Here is a 12315-nt window from a genome sequence, read left to right as displayed (position 1 = left end):
TCATGACTGTCATGTTTGTGACCATGAGGCGCATTGGATATAGTATGTCGCTCGTGCACAATCCACGACCCTAATCAATCGATGCTATCCAGTAACTGCGTTTCTGCTCTCTGCGGCTGTCCTCGGATTGTCGGCCAACTTCGCAAGATTATTCCTCCCGCATATCAATCGTATGTATTGCCACATTTTTATCGGTTATATGGACGCCTCAATCGTCTTATAGGTGATTTCGTTATCTTCGCCCTGATTCCACCATCAGCCACCATCTTCGCTTTTCTATGGATGTGAGTTGGACGCACTACTGATCCGCCTTAATTAGCTTATGCATTTACAGAATGCAGTTCTCGCAGCCGATAGTGGAGGTGACGCTCCACTTCATCGTCGGTGTGTTGTGGCTAGGTAAGCTGGCAGTGCTACCCTTTACCCTTCTTTCTCCGACTAACTTTATCGGTTCGAATCAACAGCATTGGGTGCATGGTCCGCGTAAGTGCATAGTTTCTTGATGCATGAACGGTTATGAACTCCACGCTCAAGGGATGTGATCGGATATCAGCAATGCTACCCACTCCAAACACAGCAGCCTACAACCAAAGGAAGTAGTAAGTGACCAATGCGACATTTCTGCACGTATCAAAGCTCGACGCTCATATGACACTAGTCTCTTCGCGATCATATTGCTACCAAATGAAGGTCACTGAAGCCTTATCGTGGACTCTATTCGTGTTATGTGTGCTCCACTTCCTACGTTCATAGTGCATCTACTGAAGTCTTCCATCGCAGTTGTATTCTTCTTCATTATCCTGATCACGCTTACGTCGCGTGCAGTCATTTGTGGCCGGTACTATGCATGGCGGGAACACGTCTCGCAGCTAGGCTGGTTTGGAGAATTTCCAGGATACCCCACTGAAGCTATTTACCCGCGAACCCCAATGTATGGAGGATACGGTCAGCCATATCCAATGATGGGAGCATACCATGTACAACAGATGCCTGGTCACTCCGTCGTGGTTCAGCCAGGTGTTAATGGTGGCCAGCCTATGGTCACTCACATGCCGGCCTAGGTGTTAACATTGGAAATCATACATGCTTCTATGTATGCCTGCAGATTCGACGTGTTGGAACGAGAGCTCACGATATTTTTTGATTGTACTTTTATTGTAGAGTACTTGGTACACACGATTTGCCAATGTCGGCTGGTCCCGGAACTATTACGTAGAACAATTGATGAAGAATGAAATGAGTGCCTCGTGTCCGAACCAGAAGGGTAATCCAGGGTAATTCGGCCTCATGGTCTGCTGCTGGTCGAAAATACAAGGAGCATCTGGTCATTGATTCCCACCCACCCATTTTCCACTTCTTTCTTACTTCTATCGTCACGAAATGGCTCTGTTTACAGACCACCCGGTCAGGCATGTTCTCAAAGGTGCGTGCATGGGCCTTCATGATATGCGAATGGTATACTGAGCGTGATCTGCAGGCATTTTTGCTCTGGTGATGGGCCATGTGATCATGAAATTTTTGCCCCACTCGGTTCGCAAGTATCGTTATATTTTGGGCGCTTAGAGTAGTATTTTAACGAATGATCGTTTACAGAGGTTATTCATCTGACCCAAACATCAGTGACGATCTTAGCGATCGGGGCACTTATTGTATTGTATGCCGATGTCGGATTTATCTCCAGCAGCAAGCTGATCTGAAGACAGGGTAGTGAAACACCACCGAACCGCAGGGGAAAACAGAGTCTTGTCACAAGGACAGGAGGAGCTAATCTTGATTGCGGCGTTTGGGGCATTCTGGCTCGGTGAGCTTGTCCCATTCAATATGATGAGATAATAATTCAGAGGTCTTTCGTCTTAGCCTTCCTCTTGGCTATGCGCGCGTGGAACCAAGGTAGTGTCGACATCGATTTGGCACATCCACGCCACATGTTCCAGTCGAGCACTGGTGCTGCCCAAAGCAATGTTGTCGGTGCTGACAGTCGAGGCGTTGCGGCAGCAGCGGCTAGGCCACCTGCAGTGGCGTCTGAACGGCTCCAAGGCGCGGCAAGTTATGTCCGACAACAATACAAGCCTCAAGCTGGATTCCGTAAACCATACCCATGCGACCCGAATGATGCTTATTGTGTTGTCGAGGAGTGGACCTTTTACTGAGTATGTACATTGATCCTGGTATTTGTCGGTTTGTATGGATTGCGGATGTAAAGGGGCGTCTTGAGTGTGACGAGGTTGTAACACTAATCTTCGAGTGTATATCTTGTTTTCTACGGCGGCGTTGTGGTAGAGTCTACTCCAGGGGAGTATCAATTGATATAATGACAGTTGAATCAACTTTTTACGCTAAGGTCTCGCGGTGATTAGGCAAGCGGAGTCCCCCAGCTCCATGCTCGGGGGACTCGTTGAATTTTATTGCGAAACCGAGAGACGAAGTACTGTACATGATAGCACAGAGTGTAGAAGACGCGGGTCTCGAGGAAAAAACGTGCTCAAGTGAGCAATAGAAAAGCTCCGGTGGGAGAAAAGATGAAAGTGAGAGCCGGATGTGCGAAGGAGAAGCGCGAAAGAGAAGATGTGAGCGACGGAGGCGCGAAGGACATGCTAACCTAAGGGAGATACGTAGGGTGGGTGGGTGACGAAAAATATATAGAGTAGATAGTGCAGAACGTGCACGAGCAGAAGTGCTTTAGGGGACAAGTGTGCGACGTGAAAACGGATCACGTCAGTTAGACACTTAAATATCCAGATGGAAAGGGGCCTGTAAGAATGACGCTGAGTCATGAGGCTTACCAGCATCGTGAATCGATTCAACTTGGTTAAACAAGTTTAACCCCGATGAATCAACTTTTTACGCTAAGGTCTCGCGGTGATTAGGCAAGCGGAGTCCCCCAGCTCCATGCTCGGGGGACTCGTTGAATTTTATTGCGAAACCGAGAGACGAAGTACTGTACATGATAGCACAGAGTGTAGAAGACGCGGGTCTCGAGGAAAAAACGTGCTCAAGTGAGCAATAGAAAAGCTCCGGTGGGAGAAAAGATGAAAGTGAGAGCCGGATGTGCGAAGGAGAAGCGCGAAAGAGAAGATGTGAGCGACGGAGGCGCGAAGGACATGCTAAAGGGCCTATTTTTTTTTTTTTTTTTAATATGCGGTGTTGTCTTTTGCTTTCTGGTCTTGGTGCCGTTTTCTTATTTGAAGAAGCAGATCCTTGTCCTGAATGACACGCGAGATGTCTCATGTCATTTGTGTGGTCCGTGCGGACCCGTGTAACAGTGCGTTCAGCAAGAATGCATGTTGGCGTATATATTTTTTGAATTCGTCCGATGACCACCGCCCTGCAGCTTGAATAAGATCAGGCGTCATACCTGCTATAGCCAGTGCAGTGGCTCCTCCTGCTCTCATCGAGTGACCCGACATGGCCGAGCCACAATATTGGCGCAGACGCCGAAGAAACCAAGAGCGTGTGGGAATCGAACCAGCGCTTGTCAACCACAGCGCTGGGCGAGAGGGAAAAGACCCGTCTCTGAATGCGAAGTAACGACGTAACACCGGCAGTGGGTCGTTGTCGAGAACGGAATCCGATAACAAGAGGATGGTGCTCCCAGTCCCCAAGCCATCGTTCTTCTGATAAGGTAGCGTGTAGGAGATGCTTCTTGCCGTGATGGAGAGAGTGTGTCGGAGAGGGACTTTTCTGTAAGATTGATGCTTCACTGCATCAGGCCAAGTGAGTTCTCCCAGTCGTTGCAGAGTCAGAAACCCAGTGAAAAGCAGAGCTAAGAACAGACTATTGTCGTGCTCTAACTCTAAACCGAGCTTCCTTTGGACCTGCTGCAAGTCGTCGATACTCAAAGGTAATTTCCTTTGTACCGGTTTTGACAAACGGCGTTTGCAGCCACGAAGTGTCCGTACGACTAGCGATGAACGTCGAGCCGCACGGACGTCAGGATACGTGTCTTCGAGTCGACTCGAGATTCCTGAAAGGTAAGAGTCGACGGAGCGTGGTTCGATGTGATGCGATAACCAAACCACGTAAAAAGATAGTGTATCAATCGTTGGATCGATTGGCAGGTGATGCAGTCGACAGAAGGTGATGTATGAGTTCAGATGCGAGTTGTACACAGATGCTGTTGTTGAGTCAATAGCGAAACCAAGTGCTACTGAGCGCTCGTACAAGAGGCGCTCAGGTGTCCAAGCTTCCCTCAGAGGTTGCCTGGACGATGAAGATACATTCATCATTTTTTCGCTGCCCCCAGCGCATCTCGAGGGGGTTCGAAATCGAAGAAGCTCGCGGCAGGAGCTATCTCCAATACACGTTCGTTCTGGAATCGCGAAAGTGCGTCGGCTACCCTGTTCTCCGAACCAGGGATGAATTCGACACGCAGGTCTACTTGATACTCCAGCAGGACGTCCACTGCCGCTAGAATGATGGAGTTATAAGGGGGATGAGCACGAAGTGAGTTAAACATTGCTACTGTGTTGGAATTGTCGGTGTAAATGAGCATCCTAGGTGGGCTTTCCATCATGTTCGGTATGGCATGAATGGCCGAACACACTGCGAGGGCCTCGAAGAAGAAGATGGTGTCTTTGGGAGCTTCAATGGGCAATGGCGACTGACCGGCGAAGTTCTCGTGAGGAAACCATAGACCCATTCCTAATCCTGATGCGTCCGTGTAGACTACTACCACGTCCTCAGACAGTGGGTTAAAGTCCAAGGCTTTGTAGAATAGTAGCCCGGGCAGCTTCTCCATATGATCTGCCATCCAGTTCAATTCGAAGATGATGCCATTGTTGACATGTAGACGAGCGTGTGGTTGGTCTTTCCCTCGTATCTTCTCGTAGATAGCTGAGAGTCCAGGCTTGAGTAATGGAAAGACGTTAAAACTCCATTCACACCACCCCGCGAGTTGTTGATACTCGCGAAGTGTCCACCGAAAGTTCCTTCCGCCGAATTGACGCAAGTGCATCACCAGCTCGTCTTTCTTGTGTGAAGGTAAGGTAGCCGACATGGCATTAGGGTCGACTTCGAAGCCTATGACTGTCAGAGGACAACCAAAGACTTGCTTTGGACGATCATGAGGGACACCAAGTTCGTCCCAGAGACGTAGTAGTCGAGTTTGCTTTTCCGGGTAGAAACATTCATAGGGTTCATAGTATAACGTTTTCCCCGCGAGTTCGAATGAAAAAGAGTCGTCCATATATAACTTGAGTGCCTCAATTAACGCGTGATGGATAGCGATCCAAGCGACCAGGGACATGAAAGAGATCCAAACTTTGGGGGATCCTCTTCCTCCAAAGTTGTTATTACGGTCTACATGGCGTTGTCCTCGTACCGTTAGCACCTGCTTGGTCTGCCACAGCGGATGCATTGGTAACCTACGAAAAGCTTGCGAGACGTCCGATTTGAATAGAACTAGTTGTTCATGAGGGTGCTGTTGCCGAAACTGAAGCAGCGACGCTCCCAGCGAATGTAAACCATCGAGCTTAGTTCCTTTGATGGCATCTGAATCGATCATGGAGTTGAGCGAGAATTCACCAGCAGTGTGGTCCACGACGAGACGTAGCTTATCAGAATTAGGTTTGGGAACAGTATGCATCGGCACACTATACATTCCAGGAAGTAGTTCCGTTCCGAAACTTTCAGATACTCGTCCCAGTCTTATTTCTTCTTCAAGCTGCTCATCAATGAATCTTTGTTGCTCTTCAGTCTTCGTGCAAGTGCGCATAGAGTTATCGTTAACGGAAGGGTAGGCTTCATCCGAAGCGTCGGCCCATGGCCAGAATCCTTCTCGAAGTGCTCGGCACACCGAAAGAACAAAGGGCTGATTAGGGTGGTTTTTCAACAGGCATTGAAACCGATCAACGTTGATTGGTGTTATTATCTTGAAGAGTTCTGGGTGAGCCGCGACCGTGTGGGCAGCATCACTATCTGCTAAATAAGCGGGCGCAGTTGGTACAGGGTCCGCATACTCTGTAGACCGAGCAGTTGGGCTGAACGAGGCGTCTAAGGGGGACCAAACCAAACCTCGACGAAAACGCGGACGTTTGAGATATGCCTCATGTTGATTTTGACTTGGTTTGATCTTCGTTATGCTTTGATCTGACATGACGGCGTCCACACAACCGGCCGTCCTGTTCAATGTTGCAGATATGGGCGTAGCGACAAGTGGCAGCGCTGCGGGTGCATTCGCCACTATTCCATTTGCGACATGGTTCTCTTTTGACGAGAAGATCTCGTCCTGCTCCCGTGGCTTTGCTAGATTCTCCCGAGTCATTGTGTAACCTTCCTCCGGCAGAGAAATGGGAGCTGTAGATGTCTTTGAAGCATTCAAAGTCGGACAACTCATACCTTCGAGTGTTTCCGACTCTAAATCTGACTGATTTGTCATATCGGAGGACGCGTCCATGGTAACTCTCCAATTGTTGGTCGAACTGCTCGTTGATGTGCTCGGAGTAGGCGTTAAGTTCAGCCTGTCTGAACGGGAAAGCGAATTTGAGGGCTCGTGCAGCCCTGTTCCATGCCGCGTTCCATTGGCCTTGTGTAGTGATCTTCTTCGTGGCCGTCTCTGATACTCCATAGGTGAGCTCAATGTCCCCAATGGTCTCCTTGTGCTTGTCAACGGCTCGTGAAGTGGTGATGATGGTGTGGATGGCGTCGAGATTGATGCTTCGTCCTGCAACAATGTCCGCCCATCCTGACTCGTGAAATTCTGGGCTGCGTTCATGGTACATGAGTTTGAGCTTAGCTTGTTTCTGATCCTGTGCCCAGTTCTGTAAGATGCGGATGGTGAGTTTGAGATTGGGTGATAATGGTTTGGCGGGTTCTTCGAGGACTGATGGCTTAAGTTCAAGACAGGTAAAGTCGAGCTTTGCTCGTTTTCGAGCAGGTTCTCCTGGCTCAATGCTAACATCCCGACTCCTAATCTCTGCTGGAGACTCCTTTTCGAACCGCGAGTTCGACGTTGGTTCAACCGAACGTTCTCTAGCGGCTCCGGCTCCTGCTCCTCTGTAGTTGGCTTGGTCTTGCTCCGACTCCCATTCGTCGAGCATTCCGAGGTAGATAGCCGCAACCGTAATGGGATTTTCACCTGATCCAAGGGGTAGACTTTCTTTGATGATTGTGGAGATGACGTAGGAAGCTTCAAACTTTGTGCACTTGCATGCTTTAAACTCTCTGACGACGTCAAGGCACCTCTTCGCCACGTCTTGTTGGGGTAGATGCGCTCCATCAGTGTCGGTCTCAACCGAAGTCCCTCGCATTCCTGGTCCCCTAAGCGAAGATTGTGTTTGCGACGAGTTGGCGGCATTGTTATTTGAGGTACTCGGGTCTGACATATGTTTTGGAAGTATGACCGAATTTCAACAGCGTTTAAATTCAAGTTTTGACGAAAAATATATAGAGTAGATAGTGCAGAACGTGCACGAGCAGAAGTGCTTTAGGGGACAAGTGTGCGACGTGAAAACGGATCACGTCAGTTAGACACTTAAATATCCAGATGGAAAGGGGCCTGTAAGAATGACGCTGAGTCATGAGGCTTACCAGCATCGTGAATCGATTCAACTTGGTTAAACAAGTTTAACCCCGATTAATGACCCGGCTTTTCTCGGTACTTGAAATGAATATCTCCGACAGACCACGGTATTAGACGCACCACTAGATTAGCCTTATATATATTGCATCCAGTCGCCAGCGATTGTCTAAGTGACTTCAGTCTTTGCGTCTTCCACAAACCCATACATCTTGTATTCTAGTAAACATGATAAGTCTGCTCTTCAGCAAGCTGCGTTGCAAACTTATGTGGTTTCATTCTAGACACACCTCAACAAAGCGCCGTATCGAGACGGATGTCATGAAACTGTAAAGACCACCTGCCTCGAGATGACTCGTACCCTCACTGATGTAACGATTCACAATCCAGGCTCATGTCGGATTACGAGGTAACCCTCGTCAACGACAACATGCGCGAGTTCTACGTCCGCTTCTATGGTCCGGGAGAAAGTACGTTTCCTAATCACTCTTCCGTGCACGTCGGATTAATCAGCACCAGCACCCTTCGCGGGTGGTATATGGAAGATTCATGTAGAGTTGCAAGCGGAGTATCCATACAAGTCGCCAAGCATAGGCTTTATGAACAAGATCTTTCATCCCAACATAGATGAGTTGTCAGTAGCTATCGCGACGCTTCCCGAAATGTCGATTTATACGTTCCCATTACAGGAGTGGCTCCGTATGTCTGGACGTTATTAATCAGACGTGGTCGCCAATGTTCGGTATGCGGTGTGGTTGACGCACGTCCGGTTGTGTCGCTGATCTGTCCCCTTTCATAGATATGATCAACATTTTCGAGGTGTTCTTGCCACAACTGCTGCGGTATCCTAATCCTAACGATCCACTAAACGGAGAAGCTGCTGCGCTCATGATGCGACACCCAAAGGAATACGAGGCCAAGGTCAAGGGTAAGATCATTTCCTCCTATCGTCGCCAAGAATATAACGCCCATTCCTGCTCAGAATACGTACAACGTTTCGCAACAAAGGATATTATGGATGCCGCAGAAGACGGCAATGAGGACGAAGCAGACGAGGAGATGAGCGACATCGGCAGCATCAGTGAGGATGAAGAGCAAGAATCCTGATACCTCTTTCGCCGGCATGCCTTTCTCCCGCATTTTTCATCACTGGGTTTCTGCACATCACTCATATCATTTTACATAACATATCCATTCTGTACTTCACCTAACCTTGCTCAATTCTGTGTTGTTATCTGCCATCATCATTCAATTCGTCCTTTCGCGGGGATACCCTCTTCGCTCGTCTTTTTGATATTTGATGACCTCTATCCCTATCACCTCTGGACAATGGTTGGAAACATCTCATCCCTTTTGCCGTGTTGTATAATTAGGGATTGTGTAGTGCCAACTTCACTGTGTGTCATAATGTATTTTGCTTAGACAACCGCGGGACTGATGAGAGGCATTCGGTAACTCGGGAATGGATTCGGCAAGCAATATTCAAGTAGGAGCGGGAGTCGTTGCTGTAGATGGTGGGAGCGCCGGTACGAGTTCATCGACTCTCTTCTGTATGTCTGCGGCGGCCTGCAAAACGTTCGTTGAAACAACGTGAGTGCAGGAGTGAAAAGACAAAAGATTGTTCGCACCTTCATGAGTGATTCTATTTGTGTTTTGACACTTTCCACGGTTGCGAGCTTAAGCTTACTATGCTTAAGGAGTTCTTCCTTCTGTGCTGTGAGTTCTTTTCTTTTTTGATCGAGTCTGTTGTTAATGATGAGACACGAAGATCTATGCGGTAGATTATCTATTGAACGTGCCTCTGCCTTTCGACAAGTTCGAAGCTCAGGCGATTGAGCATTAGCTGATGAACATTCTGCAGCACATCGTCTGAGCGCGCTTCAGGTGGTGCTAGAGTTCTGAACTCTGACAGAGAGTACAAGGGTACGTCCTGGTAAATGGAGCTGTACGAACGGTCAGTACAGATTGCAGGGACAGATAAAGAATAACGAACGCGAATTGCCTGCATTTGTCGATCTCCCTCTCTAGATGACGCTTTTCATAAAGCAGATTCTGGAGGCCAAGATGTGTCTGATCCATGTCATGGCGGGCCTCTGTGGTTGCTTGCTTGCATGCTCTTGTTGCAGCATTTGCATTTCTATTGAGGGCTTTGAGACGAGCTACTAGAGCATTGGCACGGATTTGAATAGACGTTGGGTCTACGATGGTCAGGTCAGAGGAGACTAGCTCTTGAAAGTGTTTTATGGCTTGGTCCTCTGCCATGGCGAACTGAGACTAAAGCTATAGAGAGCACGTGCTTGATTCGTCAGGAGCGGACCGAATAATGAGTCCGTGATGATGGGAAGGTGAAATAGTAAGCCGCGCGTTGAATCAGCTACTAGACGATTACAGAGATTGCCATCATCCCGGTGTGCATAGCCTGTCCAGCCTCACGCTGACGAACGCACGGCCCCTCACGGTAATGTAAATTTACATCCATCACTACTACATTGACAGTCTTCTCACACTCACGTCAATAAGTTCAAGAACAACTTAAAGCCCCTGCATCTACCTTTCTTCAACACATATCTTCCTCGGTCAACATCATGGCCTCAATGACACGCACAAGGTCTGGTACGATCCCATCCATGGAGACCAGCGGCCACGGATTCACAGATAACACTATCATCGTCGGTGAGTCCCCCCTGTCCCCGCCACCATCACCGCCCGAATCAAATCTCTTCATATCTAGTGTTCGGTGCTTCCGGTGACCTTGCAAAGAAAAAGGTAGGCGCGAATGCTCTTTTATCCTCGCCCTAGACGATCCTGAGCACCCCGATAGACGTACCCAGCTTTATTTGGTCTCTACCGCAACGGCTATCTCCCTAAAGATGTCCATATCATCGGCTATGCACGAACAAAGATGGATGAAGAGGAGTATCACAAACGCACCACCAGTTACATCAAGAACCCTAACAACGATCCTGAAGTCGCTGCCAAAATCGAGGAATTCAAGAAATTATCCTCCTATGTCTCTGGCAACTATGATGATAATCCTTCTTTCCAAAATTTGGCAAGACACATGGAGGCTATCGAGAAGGGCTATAAAACTCGCGGTGTAAATCGCCTTTTTTACCTTGCCCTCCCGCCGTCCGTGTTCGTTCCTGTTGCACAACATGTCAAAGTGTGCTGCTACGCGACAAATGGAACCAATCGCATTATCGTTGAAAAGCCCTTTGGCAAGGATCTTCAATCCTGCAGGGAACTCCTGTCCTCACTCAAGCAGTCGTGGCAAGAGGAGGAGACCTATCGTATTGACCACTATCTCGGCAAGGAGATGGTGAAGAATTTGTTGGTCCTCCGTTTCGCCAACGTCGCCATGGGTGCTGCGTGGGACAAGCATTCAATCAGCAGCGTCCAGATCAGTTTCAAGGAGCCCTTTGGCACAGAGGGTCGTGGTGGTTATTTCGACGAATTTGGCATCATCCGTGACATCTTGCAAAACCGTGAGTCTCCTGTGAGTTTGTGTGGGAAGGGGCTGCCACGCTAATGCGTGTGTACACTCAGATTTGTTGCAGGTCCTGAGTATCTTGACCATGGAACGACCTGTCTCGTTTGCGTCGGAGGACATTCGGGACGAGAAGGTTATCCCTGCTCATTAGAAGCATTTCTTGTGTTCTCACGCTGGTTTGTTCTTCCCAGGTCAAGGTGCTTCGGTCCATCCCACCTATCAAGCGGGAGGACGTGCTTCTAGGCCAATATGTCGGAGCCAATGGGAAGCCAGGTTACCTGGATGACGACACTGTGCCGAAAGGCTCTGTCTGCCCAACGTTTGCTGCTACTACGCTCTGGATTAATAACGAGCGGTGGGAAGGCGTTCCGTTTATCTTGAAGGCGGGAAAGGGTATGTTCCGTCTCGGATTACACTCATACAATAGCCCCTGACAAATTATGTACTTCAGCCTTGAATGAGGCAAAGGTTGAAATTCGCGTGCAATTCAAGGATGTCACAAGTGGAATTTTCAAGGATATTTCACGCAACGAACTCGTCATCCGCATTCAGCCATCGGAGGCCGTTTATCTGAAACTGAACACCAAGACGCCTGGATATGCGTTCCGCGCAATTCCGACTGAGATGGACCTCACATACAAGAGGCGATTCACGGACACAAATATTCCGGAGGCATATGAGGCACTGATCCTGGATGCGATCAAGGGTGACCACTCGAATTTTGTCCGAGATGACGAACTGGATGTTGCATGGAAGGTAAGCATGCTGCTGCAAGCCATGGTCGAGAAGTGCGATTGATCGCCAATGTACTAGATTTTCACCCCCATTCTGCACTGGATAGATGGGAGAGAAGGACCGCGCCCTAAGCCCTCGCCCTACCCATATGGCTCTCGGGGACCTAAGGAGCTTGATAGTTTCATTGAGAAGCTGGGCTACAAGCGTGGCACAGGAGAAGACTAGTAAGCATACACGTGGCCCGATTCGGAAAGTATACGATGCTAACTGGAATTGCGCTACAGCAGCTGGCCCACGACGAACGTGTCTAATTTGTGAATGGGGATGTGTAGTAGTAGAATCGGTTTATCTTCTCGCTGCACGAGGTTCTGGTGTGTAGGAAAAGTGATATACTTTCGTAAATTGACTTGCATGTGTCTTTCATGATTCTGGAAATCGGTAGCCATGATTGTATGTCCTAAAGTATTGTTACATATATGCAGTAGTTGTGGCGGTTCCGGTCAAGACAGGAGGTGTGTGCGAAGGGTGACCGGTCATCATTGGAAGGGCCAGGATCGGCGATCCGTTGCAGCAT

General features: G+C 48.7%; 5 protein-coding genes across 5 annotated transcripts; 4 read left to right on the top strand and 1 right to left on the bottom strand.

Moving 5' to 3' along the window:
- Positions 1–2: 2 nt before the first annotated feature.
- Positions 3–1061, top strand: F5891DRAFT_939925 (uncharacterized protein; the record flags this gene model as incomplete). Its single annotated transcript, XM_041374253.1, has 8 exons — positions 3–42; positions 93–170; positions 224–284; positions 335–399; positions 465–483; positions 535–599; positions 659–727; positions 781–1061. The coding sequence occupies 8 exons, from the start codon at positions 3–5 to the stop codon at positions 1059–1061; spliced, it is 678 nt and encodes a 225-aa protein (XP_041232747.1).
- A 194-nt stretch (positions 1062–1255) lies between these two features.
- F5891DRAFT_359787 (uncharacterized protein) lies at positions 1256–2023 on the top strand. The gene is made up of 5 exons (XM_041371529.1): positions 1256–1423; positions 1478–1534; positions 1594–1654; positions 1704–1796; positions 1858–2023. The coding sequence occupies exons 1-5, from the start codon at positions 1381–1383 to the stop codon at positions 1892–1894; spliced, it is 291 nt and encodes a 96-aa protein (XP_041232746.1). The 5' UTR covers positions 1256–1380; the 3' UTR covers positions 1895–2023.
- Positions 2024–7910: 5887 nt separating this feature from the next.
- On the top strand, positions 7911–8623 carry F5891DRAFT_1181467 (ubiquitin-conjugating enzyme/RWD-like protein; the record flags this gene model as incomplete). Its single annotated transcript, XM_041366035.1, has 4 exons — positions 7911–7986; positions 8036–8150; positions 8206–8258; positions 8316–8623. The coding sequence occupies 4 exons, from the start codon at positions 7911–7913 to the stop codon at positions 8621–8623; spliced, it is 552 nt and encodes a 183-aa protein (XP_041232745.1).
- A 187-nt stretch (positions 8624–8810) lies between these two features.
- Positions 8811–9925, bottom strand: F5891DRAFT_359551 (Fms-interacting protein-domain-containing protein). The gene is made up of 4 exons (XM_041371528.1): positions 9510–9925; positions 9316–9459; positions 9145–9259; positions 8811–9082 (listed from the first exon to the last, which is right to left on the bottom strand). Exons 1-4 carry the CDS (start codon positions 9776–9778, stop codon positions 8999–9001), a joined length of 612 nt encoding a protein of 203 aa, XP_041232744.1. The 5' UTR covers positions 9779–9925; the 3' UTR covers positions 8811–8998.
- Positions 9881–12245, top strand: F5891DRAFT_1000335 (glucose-6-phosphate 1-dehydrogenase). Its single transcript, XM_041360104.1, has 8 exons — positions 9881–10189; positions 10248–10282; positions 10338–11001; positions 11063–11139; positions 11198–11399; positions 11458–11762; positions 11820–11965; positions 12026–12245. The coding sequence occupies exons 1-8, from the start codon at positions 10102–10104 to the stop codon at positions 12057–12059; spliced, it is 1551 nt and encodes a 516-aa protein (XP_041232743.1). The 5' UTR covers positions 9881–10101; the 3' UTR covers positions 12060–12245.
- Positions 12246–12315: the final 70 nt, after the last annotated feature.

This window comes from Suillus fuscotomentosus, assembly GCF_016647785.1.
Source record: "Suillus fuscotomentosus strain FC203 chromosome Unknown F5891scaffold_3, whole genome shotgun sequence".
NCBI classification, from domain to species: domain Eukaryota; kingdom Fungi; phylum Basidiomycota; class Agaricomycetes; order Boletales; family Suillaceae; genus Suillus; species Suillus fuscotomentosus.
Note: the sequence above shows the minus strand (reverse complement) of the source record. Positions and strands in the feature narration are given on the sequence as shown.